Below are 21,433 nucleotides of genomic sequence, written 5' to 3'. Positions count from 1 at the left end.
TAACTTCATTGAAGCCTACTCGTGACAATAAGCGATTTTCATTTTTCATAATCTGATTTTACTGATGTTGACGGATGTGGAAATATGGGCCTGATCGAAACTTGTGACCGGGGAATCTATCACACCCACCTGAGAGGGCAGCTGGGATCACAATTTGGTATCTCACCCATAAATGGGCATCTCCGACAGTCAGAAAGATGGGCATAAAAAGGGCACTGGCATTCTGGGTTTTATAAGCACAGGGATAGAGCAAAGGGGAAATATTCGGTTTATACACACCTTGGTTATAACACAGTCAGATTGTTGTGTGCAGTCCCAGCTGCCCCATTGTCAAAATCCATGCTTTGGTTTGATCCATCCACGGGTGTAGGTGAAACTTTGAAGCAGACTTCTCTCAAGAACCTACAAAGCTGGGGCCTTAATGGTCAGTGTGACTCAAACGCGGCACGGTAGCACAGTGATTAGCACTGTTGCTTCACAGCACCTGGGTCCCAGGTTCGATTCCAGGCTTGGGTGACTGCCTGTGCGGAGTCAGGTTAGGTGGGATTACGGGGATAGGATGGAGGCGCTCTTTCAAGGGCCGGTGCAGACTCGATGGGCCGAATGGCCTCCTTCTGCACTGCAAATTCTACGATTCTGTGAATATGCGAGTTGGGTGTGGTTGAATCTGTTGGGATTTGACGTCCCAACAAATACTGTCAGAATTGAATCAGGTTTAGACAGAAATTATTTGGTTCCTTGCCATTAGGAACAAGAAGCGCTATATTGTTACTGAGGAAAATGATCAGAATATAATCAGAACAGACATTTCTAATTCTTTTGTTGACTTTCACGTTTCTAGATATGTTTTGTACCCACTGGACCTGTACAATGACAGTGCGTACTACACCCTGACAAAGTTCAAGAAGCAATTCCTGTATGATGAGATCGAAGCGGAGGTGAGTTTCCCACTTTAAGCTTTCTCCTCTGTGTAAAGCCTGCTCAGGGTGGCTGTGAGCCACACTTCACCAGGAAGGCCCCAGCTTTGCTAGCTGAGTGTGTCCTGAGTTTGTAAATCTCAGCCACAGCGGCAGTACAGCACCCCATTCAGCCTCAGTGTTGCCTGATCACTGAGGAGACCAGGAGCCTGAGTTGCCTAGTGATTCATCAGAAGGTAGCTGACACGCACCCGTAGGCCTTCTGTCCTGCGTCAATATTGTGAATGTGTGTCAATGCTTAGTGTTGGTATGATAGAAGAATAATACAGCAGCTATCTTTTACCTTCAGCAAGTTTATTCTGCTTCTAACTCAGCAGCGGTACAATCTCCGTATAATTACCCCATCCCAACTGTTCCAGCTGTGTCCATTGATACTCTTTTGAAGGTTAGATAATAACCATTACCTGTCTTTAATCAGGCAATTAGCTTAACAATTACCTGATTAAAGTCGATTGCATTTGCTGCTCCCAATATGGTCTCCTCTATATCGGGGAGACTTAACGCAGAATGGGTGATCGCTTTGCTGAGCACCTTCTTCCTGTGCGCATTCAGGACTCTGACCTTCCTGTTGCTCGCCATTTTAAAACAAGACCCTGCTCCCATGCCCACATGTCTGTCTTTGGCCTGCCTGTTCCAGTGAAGTTCAACGCAAACTGGAGGAACAACATCTCATCTTCCGGTTAGGCACGCTACAGCCTTCCGGCCTGAACATCGAATTCAACAACTTCAGATGATTAGCTCTACCCCATCTTTACCTCTTTGTTTTCATTCCATTTCATTTTAACTGTCTTCTTTCTTTCTTGTCTTTTCTTATTCCCTCCCTATCTTATCCCCCTCCTTGCCTTTTCCCGCCTTTGCTTCCCCCTTTCCCTCCTTCCATCTGTCACAGTTTTCCCTCTGATTTTAGTTTCTCTGCTGTTTGGCCTTTCACACCTTTTATTCTCTCTGGGGACTGCCATTAGCACTCTGTTCCCTTGGTTTCTGTGGCTACGACTCATCTTTCATTCCCTCACCTCACAGTATAAATATTTCCCACTTTCTATGCCTTTTAGCTTTGACAAAGGGTCATCGGACTCGAAACGTGAGCTCTTTTCTCTCCCTACAAATGCTGCCAGACCTGCTGAGATTTTCCAGCATTTTCTCTTTTCGGTATTAGCTTAATAATGTCATTGTCGCAGCAGGCAGTCGCTGACAGTGCCAGGCAAGTTCCCCACGACCTCAGATTATTGAGTGGGGAATCAGAGTGTAAACAGTTCCAGCTCCTAACTTTATCCGTTTGTTTTCCAGGTGAACCTCTGCTTTGACCAGTTTGTTTACAAGTTGGCAGATCAAATCTTTGCTTATTACAAGGCCATGGCCGGCAGGTAGAGTACGAACCTCTTCCCGAATTGTCATGACCCATTGTGTAGACATTTGCGACATTGCATTCCATGTTCGTAGAACGGTGGAGTTGCACAGCACAGAAGGAGGCCATTCTTCCCCTTAGTTTTGCTTATCCGGGTTCATTAGGGTAGATCTGTCCAATTACTCCCCCCTCCTGTTCTTTAACTCTGCTGTTCTTCTCCCCATCAAATATACTTCTGATAGTCGTTACTGAATCTACTCCCGTCGCTCTTTCGCAAAGTGTGTTCCGAATCGCAAACATTCGCTCACTTTCTACCTCTTGTTTTTTTAAAGTCACCTTAAATCTGGTTCCTCTGGTTAGTGTCCCTTCTGCCACTCCTTATTTACTCTTATGAAAATGAAAATCGCTTATTGTCACGAGTAGGCTTCAATTAAGTTACTGTGAAAAGCCCCTAGTCGCCACATTCCGCCGCCTGTCCAGGGAGGCTGGTACGGGAATCGAACCGTGCTGCTGGCCTGCTTGGTCTGCTTTAAAAGCCAGTGATTTAGCCCAGTGTGCTAAACCAACTCCTCTTCACCGTTTTAATCCCCTCTGTAAAACCTTCTCGCATCCTTCTCTGCTCCAATGAAAGAAGAGCCAGCTTCTCCAGTGTCTCCCATGTAACTGAAATCCCGACACCATTGTGGTAAATCTCTACTGCTCGCTTGGCATCTTTCCATAAGTGCGGTGCCCCCAGCTGAGCACACTGTTCCAGCTGAGATCTCACCTGTTTATCAAGCTTAACGTCCGTGGTTTCGTACTCCATGGCCGGGATTCTCCCCTACCCGGCGGGGCGGGGGTCCCGGTGTGTTGGTGTGGCGTGAACCACTCCGGCGTCGGGCCGCCACAAAGGTGCGGAAGTGGGGGCACCCCTGCGGCCAGATCGCCCCGTGCCCCCCCCCCCCCCCCCCCCCAGGACCCCGGAGCCAACCTGCGCCGCCTGCTCCCGCCGGTAAGGTAGGTGCTTTGATCCACGCCGGCGGGAGAGGGTTGACAGCGGCGGGATTCTGGCCCATCGCGGGCCGGAGAATCGCCGGGGAAGGGCCCGCCAACAGGCATGGCGCAATTCCCGCCCCCACCGAATCTCTGGTGGCGGAGAATCCGGGACACGGCGGGGGCGGGATTGACGCCGGCCCCCGGCGATTCTCCGACCCGGCGAGGGGGGGGTCGGAGAATCCCGCCCCATGTCTCTGTTTCATAAGGCCAGGAGCCCTTCTGCTTTTTCACATCGCCCAACTTGTTTTGCCACCTTCAAAGTTTTGTGAGCATACAGCCCTCAGGCTTCCCTGTCTGTGCACTCCTTTGCAAATTATACACTTTAGTTTATTCCGCACCTCGTGATTCTTCCAATTAAAGTTAATCACTTCACACTTCTGTTGTAATTATCAGTTCCCAGTTCTGCTTCTCATGCTCACCTTTAAAGTTAACATCCTGGGGAATCTCGGGGCACAATTTCAGAATGAGGGGTCGCCCATTCAAGAAGGCGATGAGGAGGAATGTCTTCTCCCAGAAGGACACTAGTCTTTGGAATTCTCTTCTGGGTCTTTGAATCTATTCAAGGCTGAGTTAGACAGATTTTTGAATGATAGAGAATTCGGGTGTGTCAAGTCAAGGGGGTTGGTGGCGGGGGCATGGGGGGCTGGTAAGGCAGTGAAGGTGGGATTCAGGCCAAAATCAGATCAGCCATCATCTTAACGAATGGTGGAACAGGCTCAAAGGGCTGAATGGCCTCCTCCTGCCCCTATTTCTTGTCTACGTATATTTATGCCCCTTTTTGTCGCCCATGTTATGGCCTCTTAAGTTTTGTTTGGAATTGGGTTTTGGAATCACCTCATATCTGTGACATCTATAGACACTGATGAAGTTGCAAAGTACTGACATTTCTTTTTGTGTGTTTCCTTCAAAGTGTGTTGTTAGATAAAAGATTTCGGGCGGAATGCAAGAACTATGGAGTCATCATCCCTTATCCACCGTCTAATCGCTATGAGACGTTGCTGAAGCAAAGACATGTACAGGTACTGTGTGCAAAGAGGTTTCACTCCAGTCAGAAGGATGGCCCAGTAAGGAGGTTCCCCACTTGCTGTAGAACGTCGACCCATAAACGGGCATTCAGTCTTGCTCCCTGACCTGTGACCTCAGCCAGCATGGCGATAACCGCCCTAATTGTCACCTATGTGCACTCAAGCAAGGGATAAACTCGACCAGGGTTCCTGATCCAGACTCCGATCCACTGGCAGCTGCTCGGAAGAGCTGGTGTGGAGACCCGAGTGACACATAACTGAGACTGTTTTGATGTCCTTCGGATGAGTGGGTATGGCTGACACGGCCTACATTTATTACCCATCCTCAGTTTTCCAGGGAAAGTGGAAGTGGGATGTCTTTTCGAACCACTCATGGCGATGGTTTGATGCAAAATGAGAGTCTTGCGTGGCCTCCTCAGAAGGCTGCTGAGAGTAAATCACCTGGTTGTGGGACTGGAGGCCCAGACCAAGGTAAGGGTGGTGTTAAGAATCCAGGTGATGTTAAATGCGAGGGTATGCCAAATCACAAAAGGGAAACTTGGAATGCCGGACCCTAACTGTACTCTTTTGCAATTTGGTATCATGCGAGAAAAGATGAGAAGTACAGTGAGCAATGTTCCAGTCTTGCTGTAATAATTTAATTAAATAAATGTTTATTACAGTAAAATACACAACAAAAAAGACACCTAATAAAACTTATACTTAACTAGAATAATCACTACATCCAGTTACAAATCTCTCTATTTTTCTAAACTCGGAGCTAAAGCTTGCCAAACAACATCCCATTGGCTTTAACACTATAAGCAAAATCCAGTAATAGTTACCACACTCGGCACCGATATTTCTTTGGCGAATTTCTTCTTGTTTAGAAAAGCATCTACTCGTTCAAATAGGGCTCCCCAGGCAATGGCCTGTTCGGAGTGAAGGCAGCTTCCTGCTGTGTGTGGCTGTGATATTGGCCCAGCTCTGCTCAGCTCAACTCACCTCAGCTTAGAGGATGAATCCCGCTACTGATATTCTGGGCACATTTCTCCCCCGAAATTTTCCACGTGTGGTCTCCGGCGGGAAATGTGGAGAAATTTCCACCGGTGGATCGGTGTGATCCAGAATGCAATCCATCCACACTTAGGAATTTTGTTGGAGCCAGGAAGATTCACACCGTGGCACGTAGGAAAGCCGGCAAGGCTGGATCCTCGGCCGATCTCAGAATAACCCTATTGGCCCTCCAATCGTGGGCAATAGCCAACACCCCCATTTGCTGGCAATAACCCTCCAAGCTCCCCAATCGCTGGCAATGAGCCACCCCCCAATCGCTGGCAATAACCCCCCCCCCCCCATTTGCTGGCAATAACCCTCCAAGCTCCCCAATCGCTGGCAATGAGCCACCCCCCAATTGCTGGCAATAACCAACCCCCCCCCCATTTGCTGACAATAATCCTCCAAGCTCCCCAATCGCTGGCAATGAGCCACCCCCCAATCGCTGGCAATAACCCCCCCCCCCCCCCATTTGCTGGCAATAACCCTCCAAGCTCCCCAATCGCTGGCAATGAGCCACCCCCCAATTGCTGGCAATAACCAACCCCCCCCCCCCCCCCATTTGCTGACAATAATCCTCCAAGCTCCCCAATCACTGGCAATGAGCCACCCCCCAATTGCTGGCAATAACCAACCCCCCCCCCCCCCCCCCATTTGCTGACAATAATCCTCCAAGCTCCCCCCCCCCCCTCACCCCTGACAGTGCAAACCTGGCGCTATGGAGTCTAAGGGGGAGCATGGGGCTGAGTATCATCACTACACTTACTACCAAGGTGCCAAGATGAGTCCTTCAGGGGGGGGAGGGGGGGTGCTTGGTGTGGGCTTTTCCCAGGATGGGGGTGTCATGGCACATCTTCTTCCATCGCCTTCAAACTTTGATATCTCTCCCAGCTATCAGTGATCTGTCAGCTGAAGGTAAAACTCTTCCCTCTTTAGCTTGAAAAGCTTTTAAGAGGCTGTTTCTTTGTGCTGAAATCCTTCCTTGAAATACCAGGTGCTGTGTCTGAGTACTACCCCTGGCACCCTAGCAGTGGCACCCTGGCACTGTCAGATTTGCACTGCCAGGGTGCCAGGAAGACACACTCGGACAGAGCACCTTGCCTTTCAAGGAAGGACATCAGAAGAGAGGAAACCCCAGTAGAAAACAACACCCAGACAGTACCTGGTCTTTCCAGGAAGCTCTTCAGAACAATGAAAACACCTCTGAAAAAAGTGCGGTTAGAACCAACACCTGCTTAAAAGAAGAAACACTTCGGGGTTAATGGACCGTGAAGAGCAATACAAGCAAAGCTAATTCACCTTTGAAATAGCTGGACCTATCAATCAAGTGGATTGTAAAATGTAATGGACCATGAGATTGAATGTAAACAATGCAGTTCAAAGCTTTTAGGCTTCTCGGCAAGCCCAGAGGCATGAAAAAGTTAACGGGGAATGGAATAGAATGTGAAAAAAGCACTTCAAAGCTTTGCAGCACTAAGGGAACAGTGCTATCCACTGTGCCGAAGTCTACAGCACAGAAAAGGCCCATCGCGTCTGCGCTGGTCAGAATTTTATTTGCAGAGTATCTTGTAAATCATTACAAATTCTCACACAGTGGGCATTGAAATCGCTCTCTCCGGGTTCTTAGTCCAGTAACAGAGCCACTGCACTATCGTATCCTGTAGCGAAACACCCGCTAACATCTGCCAAGAAAACGAAAATGTCCTTCATGGGATGGAGATTATTGGGAGTCTTGTAAACCATAATCTGCCTTTTTTACAGCTGTCAGTGCCCAGAGTAGGTTTTAAACCTTTAGGGTGAAAATCCACCATCCGAAGCAAGGGGCTCCTCATCTCCTGCAGTGTCGGAGAAGGCACTGTGGGAGGCACTGTCAGAGGCACTGTCGGAGAAGCCGGGACCAGTCCAGTGGTCACATGGGTGGGGTTCCGAGGTGAATCATCTCCAAGTGGCGATGTGTCTTACACACCGATCCTTTGGAAAGACGAGGGACAAAGATTTTGATGGCCTGGTTGGTCGGGTTTAACCGTCAATTGTTTTATTTTTTTTTTCTCAGCTCTTGGGGAGGTCCATCGACCTAAACAGACTCATCACTCAGAGAATTTCAGCTGCTATGTACAAGTCACTGGATCACGCCATCAGCAGGTTCGAGAGTGAGGACTTGACATCTGTTGTGGTAAGACCATCGGCGTCAGAGAGCTGGGAGATTACTTTGGGTGATGATTGTTCCGGTGTTATGATGAATAGAACCAGACTCTAAAAGTGATTACAGAAAAGTCAGCATTTTTTTTGAAGGATGTTACTTTCTGACCGAGCCGTTGATGAGTTTAATTCCGTGAGCTTTCAATATCAGGCAAAGAGATTTCCCTTCAGCGCTTGAAGACTTCTCCCAAGCCTCGCGGATAAGCAACAGCCGGGCAGTGGGACTATTTGGATGGCCGTTCCAAAGAGCTAGCACAGGAGGGATGGGCCAAATGGCCACCTTCTGCGCTGTATAATGGCATGATTGTCTGGACTGGCTCTGTGTTTGAGCGCTGTCGGGAGAGTCAGTGCAGAATTTGGCATCTGAAGTGTGCCAGTTTCTCTCTTTCCCCCGTCTGAATCAGCTGGTTGGACAGGAGCAGTGTGTCCCAAAGCCCTGCCCCATTGATCATCAGCCCGGGATCCTCCTTCGCCTGCTCCAAGGAAACAAACCTGGGCTTGCCTGTGATTGCTCAAGTGGGTAACAGGAAAGCAAATTCCACACAGACCAAAGAGAAAATGCTGGAAAATCTCAGCAGGTCTGGCAGCATCTGTAGGGAAAGAAAATAGCTAACGTTTCGAGTCCAGATGACCCTTTGTCAAAGCTAACAGACTGAGAAAGTGGGAAATATTTATACTGTGGAGTGAGAATGAAAAATGAGTCATAGCCACAGAAACCCAGGGAATCCGGGTGCTAATGGCCACAGAAACCAAGGGCAAAAAGCGCTAATGGCAGTCCCCAGAGAGAACAAAAGATGTGAAAGGACAAACAGCAGATAAACTAACATCAGAGGGTGAACTGTGATAGATGTAGATGTGGGGGGGAGGGGAAGGGTGAAGCAAAGGGGAGAAGGGGTAAGGAAAGGTGGATAAGATGGTGGGGGGGGGGGTTAATATATATAAAGAAAGGCGAGAAAGAAAGAAATGGTAAAAGACAGTTAAAATGAAATGGGAGGAAAACAAATGGGTCGAGGTGGGGTAGATATGATCATCTGAAGTTTTTGAATTCGATGTTGAGACCGGAAGGCTGTAGCGTGCCTAACCGGAAGATGAGATGTTGTTCCTCCAGTTTGCGTTGAGCTTCACTGGAACATTGCAGCAGGCCAAGGACAGACATAAGACCATAAGACCATAAGACATAGGAGTGGAAGTAAGGCCATTCGGCCCATCGAGTCCACTCCGCCATTCAATCATGGCTGATGGGCATTTCAACTCCACCTCCCAGCATTCTCCCCATAGCCCTTAATTCCTCGCGACATCAAGAATTTATCTATCTCTGCCTTGAAGCCATTTAGCGTCCCGGCCTCCACTGCACTCTGCGGCAATGAATTCCACAGGCCCACCACTCTCTGGCTGAAGAAATGTCTCCGCATTTCTGTTTTGAATTTACCCCCTCTAATTCTAAGGCTGTGCCCACGGGTCCTCGACTCCTCGCCTAACGGAAACAGTTTCTTTGCGTCCATCCTTTCTAAGCCATGTATTATCTTGTAAGTTTCTATTAGATCTCCCCTTAACCTTCTGAACTCCAATGAATACAATCCCAGGAACGCCAGCCGTTCTTCATATGCTAGACCCGCCATTCCAGGGATCATCCGTGTGAATCTCCGCTGGACACGCTCCAGTGCCAGTATGTCCTTCCTGAGATGTGGGGCCCAAAACTGGACACAGTACTCCAAATGGGGCCTAACCAGAGCCTTATAAAGGCTCAGTAGCACATCGCTGCTTTTATATTCCAACCCTCTTGAGATAAATGACAACATAGCATTCGCTTTCTTAATCACGGATTCAACCTGCATGTTTACCTTTAGGGAATCCTCGACTAGCACTCCCAGATCCCTTTGTACTTTGGCATTATGAATTTTCTCACCGTTTAGAAAGTAGTCTATGCTTGGATTCTTTTTTCCAAAGTGCAAGACCTCACATTTTCTCACGTTGAAATGCATCAGCCATTTCCTGCACCACTCTCCCAAACTGTCTAGATCCTTCTGCAGCCTCCCCACTTCCTCAGCACTACCTGCCTGACCACCTAACTTCGTATCATCAGCAAACTTCGCTAGAATGCCCCCAGTCCCTTCATCCAGATCATTAATATATATGGTGAACAGCTGCGGCCCCAACACTGAACCCTGTGGGACACCGCTGGTCACCAATGGGGACATGTGGGCATTGGGGCAGGGTCTTGTGTTAAAATGGCAAGCAACAGGAAGGTCAGGGTCCTGAATGCGCACAGACCAAAGGTACTCAGCAAAGCGATCACCCATTCCGGAGAGAGGTCTGCAGGGGACAGTATTGGCTCCTTTGATTTTTGTGACTTAATTCAATAATTTGGACTGAATTAAGGGCAATGATTGAGAAGTTTGCAAATGATAAACAAATTGGCTGTTCGGTTGTCCCACCAGGAGGACATACCCAGCAGAGGTGATATCACAGTGGTATCCAGTCAGAGGGAGTTACCCTGGGAGTCCTCAACATGACTCTGGACCCCATTAAGTCTCAAGACACCAAGTCAAATATGTCAAGGAAACCTCCTGCTGATTACCACATCCCGTCATCCCTCAGCTGATGAATCAATACTCCTCCATGTTGAACGCCACCCAGAGAAAACACTGTGGGCGGCAAGGGAACAGCATGCACTCTAGGTGTGGCGATTTCAGTGTCCATCGCCAAGAATGAGTCAGTAGCACCATCACAGACCAAACTGACTGGGTCCTCAATGGCTTGGCTGTTAGACTGGGACTACAGCAGGTCGTGAGGGAACTAACAAGAGAGAAAAACATACTTGACTTTGTCCTCCCCAAACTGACTCCCGTGGATCATCTGTCCATGACGGTACCATTTGGAGTGATCAATGGACAATCCTTGTGGAGACAAAATCAAGTCTTTACATGGAGGATACCCTCCAGCGTGTTGTGTGGCACTCTACTGTGCTAAATAGGGTAGACATTGAACAGATCTAGCAACTCAAGACTGGGCATCCATGAGGCGCTATGGGCCATCAGCAACAGCAGAATTGTATTCAACCACAATCTGCAACCTCATAGCCCAGCATATCCCCCACTCTGCCATTACCACCCAGCCAGGGGATCAACCCTGGTTCAATGAAGAGTGCAGGAGGGCATGCTAGGAGCAATACCAGGCATACCTAAAAAATGAGGTGAGCCACCCTGGTGAAGCTACTTGTGTGCCAAACAGCATAAACAGCGACTAATAGACCGAGCCACGTGATCCCACAACCAATGGATCAGATCGAAGCTCTGCAGTCCTATCAAATCCAGTCGTGAATGGTGGTGGGCAATTCGACCACTCGCTGGAGGTGGAGGCTCCACAAATGTCCCCATCTTTAGTGAGGGGGAGCCCCGCACATCTGTGCAAGAGACAAGGCCAGAAGTGCCGAGTGGATGATCCATCTCAGTCTCCCCCAGCATCACAGATGTCAGTCTTCGGCCAATACGATTCAGTCCACCTGAAATCCAGAAACAGCTGAAGGCGCTGGATACTGAAAAGGCTCTGGGCCCTGACAATATTCCTGCAACGGTGCTCACAATGTGAGTGCTGTTTCCCTTACCAAGCTCTTCCAGTACAGCTACAACACTAACCATCTACCCGGCATTGTGGAAAACTTCCCAGTTATCTGCTGTTCAAAAAAGCAGGATCAACCCAAACTGACCAGGGTTAGGTGGATTGGCCATGCTAAATTGCCCGTAGTGTCCTAATAAAAGTAAGGTTAAGGGGGGGGTTGTTGGGTTACGGGTATAGGGTGGATATGTGGGTTTGAGTAGGGTGATCATGGCTCGGCACAACATTGAGGGCCGAAGGGCCTGTTCTGTGCTGTACTGTTCTATGTTGTATGACCAATCACCGCCCTATCAGTCTACTCTCAATCATCGCTGGAACAATGGAAGGAGTCATCAACAGCGCTATCAAGCGGCATTTGCTTGGCAATAGTTGTGTTCCGCCAGGGGTCACTCATCCCTTGACTGCATTAGAGCCTTAGTTCAAACATGGACAATAGAGCTGAACTCCAGAGGTGAGGCGAGAGTGACTGCCCTTGACATCAAGGCAGCATTTGACCGAGTGTGGCATCAAGGAGCCCTGGCTAAACTGGTGTCAATGGGAAACAGGGGCAAAACCTTGGCTGGTTTTTAAAAATAAATTTAGAGTACCCAATTCTTTTTTTTCCAATTAAGAGGCAATTTTAGTGTGACCAATTCACCCACCCTGCACATCTGTTTGGACTGTGGGGGTGAGACCCACACAGACACTGGGATGATGTGTAAACTCCACACGGACAGTGACCCGGGGCCGGGATCGAACCCGGGTCCCTGGCACCGTGATGCAGCAGTGCTAACCACTGCACCACCATGCTTCCCATACCTCGGCTGGTTAGAGTCATACCTGGCACAAAGGAAGATGATTGTGGCGACTGGAGGTCATTCATGTTAATTCCAGGACATCACGGCAGGAGTTCTACACCACATGGACTGCAGTGGTTCATGAAGGTGGCTCACCACCAACTTCTCAAGGGCAATTAGGGATGGGTAATAAATGCTGCCCTAGCCAGCGATACCCACATCCGGTAAATTAATTTTAAAAATCAAGAGATGCGAAATGGGAACAGAATTGTAGGAGTAAGATGTTAGAATGAATTGTTGACGAAACTCTCTGCTCTTCTACCCTATAGGAACTGGAGTGGTTGTTTGAGGTTAATCGTCTCACTCATCGCCTGCTCTCCAAACACATGACCCTGGACAGCTTTGACGCCATGTTCAGAGAGGCCAATCACAACGTGTCTGCTCCCTATGGGCGAATCACTCTTCATGTCTTCTGGGAACTCAACTTTGATTTCTTGCCCAATTACTGCTACAACGGATCAACCAATCGGTCAGTGCCGTCTATTTGATGGGCGGGATGGTGAGGCAGGGGTTGCCATTTTCTCATTCCCTTCTTTCCTCTGCATTCCCAATCCAGGGATTGCTCCTATTGATCCGTCCAGCTCTCTGTAGCTGGTCGTGTCTCTTGTCACTGTCGTAGACCCTCAGAGTCTAGCGACAATAAAGACCTGGATGAGGTCTAAAGAGTGACGTCCCATGGGATAGAGGGGTTGATGGCGACTTGGACTCAAAATAGGATCAACGACAGGAAGCAAAGGGTGATGGTTAATGGATGTTATTGCGAATGGAATGTTGTTTCCAGCGGTGTTCCACAGGGTTGGGTCCCTTGCTGTCCGTTGTACCTGTTAATGATTTGGACTAAAATGTGGGAGGCGCGATTGGCAGATGACAAAAAGATTGGCCGTGTAGTTGATAGTGAAGAGGACAGCTGTTGGCTCCAGAGTGATATCAATGGTTTAGTTGAGTGAGCGGGCAAGTGACACATGGAATTCAATCCAGAAAAGTGTGAGGTAAAACATTTTGGGGAAAGGAAACAATGGAAGGGAATTCTCAATAAACAGGAGGATATTGAGATGGTTTGGGGAAGTGAGATACCTTGGTGCACATGTCCACAGGTCTTTGAAGGTGGCAGGACAGGTGGGCAAGATGGTCAAGAAAGCGCATGGAAGGGCAGTACGGTGGCGCAGTGGGTTAGCCCTGCAGTCTCACGCCGCCGAGGTCCCAGGTTCGATCCCGGCTCTGGGTCACTGTCCGTGTGGAGTTTGCACATTCTCCCCGTGTCTGCGTGGGTTTCGTCCCCACAACCCAAAGATGTGCAGGCTAGGTGGATTTAACACGCTAAATTGCCCCTTAATTGGAAAAAATTAATTGGGTACTCTAAATGTATTTTAAAAAAAGAAAGCACATGGAATGCTTTCCTTTATCAAGCGACGTATTCAAGACAAAAGCAGGTATGTTTTTTTTTATAAATTTAGTGTACCCAATTCATTTTTTTCCAATTAAGGGGAAATTTAGCGTGTTCAATCCACCTACCTTGCACATCTTTGAGTTGTGGGGGTGAAACCCACGCAGACAGGGGGAGAATGTGCAAACTCCACACGGACAGTGACCCAGAGCCGGGATCGAACCTCGGCGCCGTGAGGCAACAGGGCTAACCCACTGCGCCACCATGCTGCCCTAAAAGCAGGGATGTATTGATGGAACTGTAAACAATACTGATTCGGTCACAGCTGGAATTTTGTGTACAGTTCAGGTCACCATGGGGGGCACGGTGGTTAGCACTGCTGCCTACGGTGCTGAGGATCTGGGTTCGATCCCGGCCCCGGGTCACTGTCTGTGTGGAGTTTGCACATTCTCCCCATGTCTGCTTGTCCCCCACAACCCAAAGATGTGCAGGTTAAGTGGATTGGCCACACTAAATTGCCCCTTAATTGGAAAATAAATACTTTATATTTATTTTTTTTTAAAACAACAGATCTGGTCACCACACTACAGGAAGGACATAATTAGCTCAGGAGTGAGTGGAAGGGAGATTCACAAGAATGTTGTCAGGGCTGGAAAATTGCAGCAATGAGGAGAGCTTGGATAGGCTGGTGTTATTTTTCTTACAACAGAGAAAGCTAAGGGGTGATCGAATTGGTATGTACAAAATTATGAGGGCCGATACAGGGCGGACAGGAAAGACCCCTGGCTGAGGGGTCAGGTGGTTAAAGTTATTGCCAGAAGGATTAGAGGGGACATGAGGAAAAACCTATTCACCCAGAGGGTGGTGGGTGACTGGAATTCACAGCCAAAGTTGGTGATTGGGGCCGAAATGCTCAACTCATTTAAAAGGTACCTGGATCTGGGTCTGAAGTGCTGTAACCTGTGAGGCTCCGGACCAGGTGCTGGAAAGTGGGATTGACTGATGCAGAAGTGATGGGCTGAATGGCCTCTTTCAGTGCCATTTCTTTTTCTATGGATCTACAAAGACTTCAGCAGCAGAGGAACTGAGGCAGGGGGGTGGGTGTTTCAAAGTTGGACAAGGGCAGCCTGCGAGAGGCTGCAGTTATGTGGCCAAATGTCCCATGGCAGAGTCAAACACGACACCATGGCTGCGAACAATCGCAAGTTGTTACCAGGAGGGTGATGGAGTTGGTGATGAGGAAACGGAGTTTGTGACAGCGACCAAAGGCAATGACTTTATTCTTCCCAATATTTAGTTGGAAGGAATCTCTGCTCATCAAATACATGGAACACATTGATACATATTCAACCCATCCACTCCCTGTTGATGTTTACCCTTTATGTGAGCAAATAATTCCAGTCACATTTGCCTGCCCCGTTCCCATATCCTTCAACCCCTTTTACTTGATCCAGCTCTTCAACCTTAAACTTCAATATCGAGACAGCTTCTTTCTCAGCCACAGAACCATAGAATTCCTACAGTGCAGAGGAGGCCATTTGGCCCATCAAGTCGGTGCTGACCCTCAGAAAGAATACACTGCCCCGGCCCATCCCCGCAAAGCCACCTAACCTGCACACTAAGGGGTGATTTATCATGGCCAATCCACCTAGACTGCACCCCTTTGGACCGTGGGAGGAAACCGGAGGAAACCCACGCAGACACGGATAGAACGTGCAGACTCCACACAGACAGTGACCCCAGCCGGGAATCGAACCTGGGACCCTGGAGCTGTGAGGCAGCAGTGCTAACCACTGTGCCACGATGCCGCCACCGACTCAGGAGGTGAATCTCATGTCTGCACATTTCTCTGTGTGAAGAGATTTCTCCTGCCATCTGTGCTGAATCGTTTAAATATCGTTCTTAACCCCTCAACCACGCAAACCGTTTGCTTCTATCTACCCCAGCTCATTTTTCATAATTTGAAACACTTCTATTACCACGGCTCCAGCTAAAACCTGAGTTTCCTGATGTCTCGGTTTTCTCACTTTAGACTTGGACAATTCTTCTCACTGTGAGATACCTGAGCGAGCACTGTCCACCTTGTGGTGGTATGATTAGCATAGCTGCCTGCCATTGGTGCAGAACACCGGCTTACCATTGGTCCTGGTCGGTCATGTGCCTCTTGACCGGTTGGTTGAGACCAGTCATGTGACGACTCCCTGATTGGTCGAGAGGCTGAGTTAACCCCGCCTCCAGGGCGGGGTATAAATACCCAGTACTCCCGGCGGTCGTCCTTCTACTGTAATCGACCGCAGGGCTAACATCTAGTAGATTAAAGCCATACTTTTGTTCAGCAACTCGTATCGCGTTCAATTTTTTTTTCTTTTTTTTTTTAAATTTAGATTACCCAATTATTTTTTCCAATTAAGGGGCAATTTAGCGTGGCCAATCCACCTACTCTGCACATTTTTGGGTTGTGGGGGCGAAACCCACGCAGACACGGGGAGAATGTGCAAACTCCACACAGACAGTGACCCAGAGCCGGGATCGAACCTGGGACCTCAGCGCCGTGAGGCGGTTGTGCTAACCACTAGGCCACCGTGCTGCCCTTTATCGCGTTCAATTGATGGTACATCACACCTGACAGGGAATACCCGGACCAGGGTGATCAGCACCGTCACCCTAACAGGGAATACCTGGACCAGGGTGATCAGCGCTGTCCCCCTAACAGGGAATACCCGGACCAGGGTGATCAGCACTGTCCCCCTAACAGGGAATACCCGGACCAGGGTGATCAGCGCTGTCCCCCTAACAGGGAATACCCGGACCAGGGTGATCAGCACTGTCCCCCTAACAGGGAATACCCGGACCAGGGTGATCAGCACTGTCCCCCTAACAGGGAATACCCGGACCAGGGTGATCAGCACTGGGCCCCTAACAGGGAATACCCGGACCAGGGTGATCAGCGCTGTCCCCCTAACAGGGAATACCCGGACCAGGGTGATCAGCACTGTCCCCCTAACAGGGAATACCCGGACCAGGGTGATCAGCACTGGGCCCCTAACAGGGAATACCCGGACCAGGGTGATCAGCGCTGTCCCCCTAACAGGGAATACCCGGACCAGGGTGATCAGCACTGTCCCCCTAACAGGGAATACCCGGACCAGGGTGATCAGCACTGGGCCCCTAACAGGGAATACCCGGACCAGGGTGATCAGCACTGTCCCCCTAACAGGGAATACCCGGACCAGGGTGATCAGCACTGTCCCCCTAACAGGGAATACCCGGACCAGGGTGATCAGCGCTGTCCCCCTAACAGGGAATACCCGGACTAGGGTGATCAGCGCTGTCCCCCTAACAGGGAATACCCGGACCAGGGTGATCAGCACTGTCCCCCTAACAGGGAATACCCGGACCAGGGTGATCAGCACTGTCCCCCTAACAGGGAATACCCGGACCAGGGTGATCAGCGCTGTCCCCCTAACAGGGAATACCCGGACCAGGGTGATCAGCGCTGTCACCCTAACAGGGAATACCTGGACCAGGGTGATCAGCGCTGTCCCCCTAACAGGGAATACCCGGCCCAGGGTGATCAGCACTGGGCCCCTAACAGGGAATACCCGGACCAGGGTGATCAGCACTGGGCCCCTAACAGGGAATACCCGGACCAGGGTGATCAGCACTGTCCCCCTAACAGGGAATACCCGGACCAGGGTGATCAGCGCTGTCCCCCTAACAGGGAATACCCGGCCCAGGGTGATCAGCACTGGGCCCCTAACAGGGAATACCCGGCCCAGGGTGATCAGCACTGTCCCCCTAACAGGGAATACCCGGACCAGGGTGATCAGCTGGAGAGACGGAAGGATCAGTTTGGCTGTGTTCTAATTTGCTTTTTAAGCTGGCAGACAACTTTGCAGAAATTGGGAAAAATTTGGTAAAATAAATTATGTTTGCAACAAAATTGGAACTGAGATGCATTGTTAAATATAGAGGGAGCTTTACTCTGTATCTAACCCCGTGCTGTACCTGTCCTGGAAGTGTTTGATGGGGAGAATGTAGAGGGAGCTTTACTCTGTATCTAACCCCGTGCTGTACCTGTCCTGGGAGTGTTTGATGGGGACAGTGTAGAGGGAGCTTTACTCTGTATCTAACCCCGTGCTGTACCTGTCCTGGGAGTGTTTGGTGGGGACAGTGTAGAGGGAGCTTTACTCTGTATCCAACTCCGTGCAGTACCTGTCCTGGGAGTGTTTGATGGGGACAGTGTAGAGGGAGCTTTACTCTGTATCTAACCCCGTGCTGTACCTGTCCTGGAAGTGTTTGATGGGGAGAATGTAGAGGGAGCTTTACTCTGTATCTAACCCCGTGCTGTACCTGTCCTGGGAGTGTTTGATGGGGACAGTGTAGAGGGAGTTTTACTCTGTATCTAACCCCGTGCTGTACCTGTCCTGGGATTGTTTGATGGGGACAGTGTAGAGGGAGCTTTACTCTGTATCTAACCCCATGCTGTACCTGTCCTGGGAGTGTTTGATGGGGACAGTGTAGAGGGAGCTTTACTCTGTATCTAACCCCGTGCTGTCTCTGTCCTGGGAGTGTTTTAAGGGGACAGTGAGGAGGGAGCTTTACTCTGTATCTAACCCCGTGCTGTACCTGTCCTGGGAGTGTTTGATGGGGAGAATGTAGAGGGAGCTTTACTCTGCATCTAACCCCGTGCTGTACCTGTCCTGGGAGTGTTTGATGGGGACAGTGTATAGAAAGCTTTACTCTGCATCTAACCCCGTGCTGTACCTGTCCTGGGAGTGTTTGATGGGGAGAATGTAGAGGGAGCTTTACTCTGTATCTAACCCCTTGCTGTACCTGTCCTGGGAGTGTTTGATGGGGACAGTGTAGAGGGAGCTTTACTCTGTATCTAACCCCGTGCTGTACCTGTCCTACGAGTGTTTGATGGGGAGAATGTAGAGCGGGCTTTACTCTGTATCTAACCCCGTGCTGTACCTGTCCTGGGAGTGTTTGATGGGGACAGTGTAGAGGGAGCTTTATTCTGTATCTAACCCCGTGCTGTACCTATCCTGGGAGTGTTTGACGGGGACAGTGTAGAGGGAGCTTTACTCTGTATCTAACCCCGTGCTGTACCTGTCCTGGGAGTGTTTGATGGGGACAGTGTAGAGGGAGCTTTACTCTGTATCTAATCCTGTGCTGTACCTGTCCTGGGAGTGTTTGATGGGGACAGTGTAGAGGGAGCTTTACTCTGTATCTAACCCCGTGCTGTACCTGTCCTGGGAGTGTGTGACGGGGACAGTGTAGAGGGAGCTTTACTCTGTATCTAACCCCGTGCTGTACCTGTCCTGGCAGTGTTTGATGGGGACAGTGTAGAGGGAGCTTTACTCTGTATCTAATCCTGTGCTGTACCTGTCCTGGGAGTGTTTGATGGGGACAGTGTAGAGGGAGCTTTACTCTGTATCTAACCCCGTGCTGTACCTGTCCTGGGAGTGTTTGACCCTGACATTCTGACCGTGAACTTCACTGTGACCTACCTGCCACTTATAGCCCTAACCCTGAATGAACACAATCTTCACAAAGTCAAGTTTATTTCTCTTTCGGTGAAACAACCTTTTTTTCTTTGCAAACCCAGGTTTGTTCGGACTGCAATTCCCTTCACAGATGAGCCACAGAGGGACAAACCTGCCAGTGTCCAGCCATATTACCTGTACGGGTCAAAGGTGAGTGGGAGATGCCTGACCACCTGGTTAATGATGTGATGCTGGAATAAATTCAATATGTACTGGATTCTCAATCCAGAAACCTGAGAAATATTTCTTCAGTTTTAAATTTTATGCTTCACTGAATGTTGTTTTTTTAATGCTTTTTTTTAAACTAATATGTTTGGGTGTATTCTTGGACCCAATGTGGAACTTAACCCTTTGAAGTTCTGTCGCTGTGCGAAGGTCAATGTATGGCAGCCATTTTGTGCCAGCAATCTCCCAGTTGCAGTCACAAGATGGATGATTGCATAATCTGTTTGTTTCTTGGTGGTGTTGGTTGAGGGAGGAATGTTGACCGGTATACTGGCAGAACTTCCAATCGTGCCATGGAATCTTTAACATCCACCTGAACGGAACAGGTGAAAGAGAATCACAGGAGGTTATGGGTGCAATTTAACGGCGGTGTTGTGCCAGACGCGCGGGACGTGCGTGCCAGTTAGGTCGCAGGAGAGGCCGAACCCGGGATCCGTGCCGGGCGCTGGCCACTTTGCGATCTAACTGGCCCACTTCTGTTGGCGGGTTCCAGATCCTGCCTGGGCGGGTCAGTCGCAAATTATCCCCAATTTTTCTTTTTTGAAAATACTTCTATTTGATTTTTAGAATTTTCAATTATCACCAATTAAGGACCATCTCCATCTCATTAACGAGATCTATCGTCCCTGTCTAACAGCCTCTTGGGATCTAACTGCACCCCAGTGAGAGGTCACACGGGTGCCGATTATTACTGGTCCTCACAATTGTGGACCGGGCGTAACAGCATCTTGGGGTGGGGGTCTCCCAGGACATTAGAGACTCTTGGGGGGGGGGGGTCAAGGACATGGCAGGGTGGCACCCTGGCTCTCCTTCTGGCACCTGGGCACATTGGCACTGCCCGGCTGCCATACTGGCACTGCCAAGGTGCCCAGGTGACACTGGCAGGGGCACTGTCAGGGTGGCACTTCCAAGGTGCTAAGATGGCACTACCAAGGGCCAAGCATTGAGGGAGGCCATGTCCATGAACGGAGAGATGAGGGAGTTATGAATGGTGGTGGTGGTGAGGGGGGGGAGAAGACACGGGGGTGGGTGTGGGGGGGGGGGGGGCGAGTATGAAAAAGCTTCCGAAAGGTTGGGGAGGGGATGAAGAGTTGGAGTCCTGAAGCAGCGGCCTGAAATGGGGCGTGGGGAGGCCTGGAAATGGGGAGGGGGGGCACTCAGCAACCCCATAGCGGGGTATCCTCACTTGGGGGGTGTGGGGTAATGCCCATGTGTGTGGGGGTGACATTGCCTGTGGGTGGGGTAATGCCCATGTGTGTGGGGGGTGACATTGCCTGTGTGTGGGGTAATGCCCATGTGTGTGGGGGGTGACATTGCCTGTGGGTGGGGTAATGCCCATGTGTGTGGGGGGTTACATTGCCTGTGTGTGGGGTAATGCCCATGTGTGTGGGGGTGACATTGCCTGTGTGTGGGGTAATGCCCATGTGTGTGGGGGTGACATTGCCTGTGTGTGGGGTAATGCCCATGTGTGTGGGGGGTGACATTGCCTGTGGGTGGGGTAATGCCCATGTGTGTGGGGGGTGACATTGCCTGTGGGTGGGGTAATGCCCATGTGTGTGGGGGGTAACATTGCCTGTGTGTGGGGTAATGCCCATGTGTGTGGGGGTAACATTGCCTGTGTGTGGGGTAATGCCCATGTGTGTGGGGGTAACATTGCCTGTGTGTGGGGTAATGCCCATGTGTGTGGGGGGTGACATTGCCTGTGGGTGGGGTAATGCCCATGTGTGTGGGGGGTGACATTGCCTGTGTGTGGGGTAATGCCCATGTGTGTGGGGGGTGACATTGCCTGTGGGTAAAGGGTGTGGCGGACCCTCAAGCTCACTTTGAGATTGGGGCACCGTTTCAAAATGGCGGCCCGACCTCTGAGGAGCCGATCTGGCCGGCGGGTTCAGCTCCCCAAGGCTCAAAAGAATGACTCAGTGTGGTTAAATAGCGGGGTGGGTCTCACCGACAAAGCCAACGGGAAAAATCCAGCCAAACCGTCCCAAAATGACACTTAGAAACCTTTCCCATATATAGCGCCCAAAATGTGGTGGAGCGTGTGGGCTTGATGGAGCAAATGGCTTTTCTTGCGCTATGATTTATTTTGCTCGGCACACTGGGGACACTTTTCCAGTATTCGGGAACGTGGATCGGAAATCCCGGCCCACGCCCTGTGCAATCTCCCCACCGTTTTGCTTTGAGAATTGCAGCAATTCTCCCTCGCTG

General features: G+C 50.0%; 1 protein-coding gene across 1 annotated transcript in view; it reads left to right on the top strand.

Moving 5' to 3' along the window:
* The window catches only part of cyfip2 (cytoplasmic FMR1 interacting protein 2), a 133,504-nt gene that overhangs the window by 93,050 nt on the left and 19,021 nt on the right, over positions 1-21,433 (top strand). Inside the window, 6 exon segments of the mRNA XM_038793554.1 lie at positions 842-938; positions 2,265-2,341; positions 4,268-4,376; positions 7,471-7,590; positions 12,337-12,536; positions 19,063-19,150. Coding sequence (XP_038649482.1) covers positions 842-938; positions 2,265-2,341; positions 4,268-4,376; positions 7,471-7,590; positions 12,337-12,536; positions 19,063-19,150 — 691 coding nt within the window.

The sequence above is a fragment of the Scyliorhinus canicula genome, chromosome 4 (assembly GCF_902713615.1).
Source record: "Scyliorhinus canicula chromosome 4, sScyCan1.1, whole genome shotgun sequence".
NCBI lineage: Eukaryota > Metazoa > Chordata > Chondrichthyes > Carcharhiniformes > Scyliorhinidae > Scyliorhinus > Scyliorhinus canicula.
This window is presented reverse-complemented; position numbering and strand designations above follow the sequence as displayed.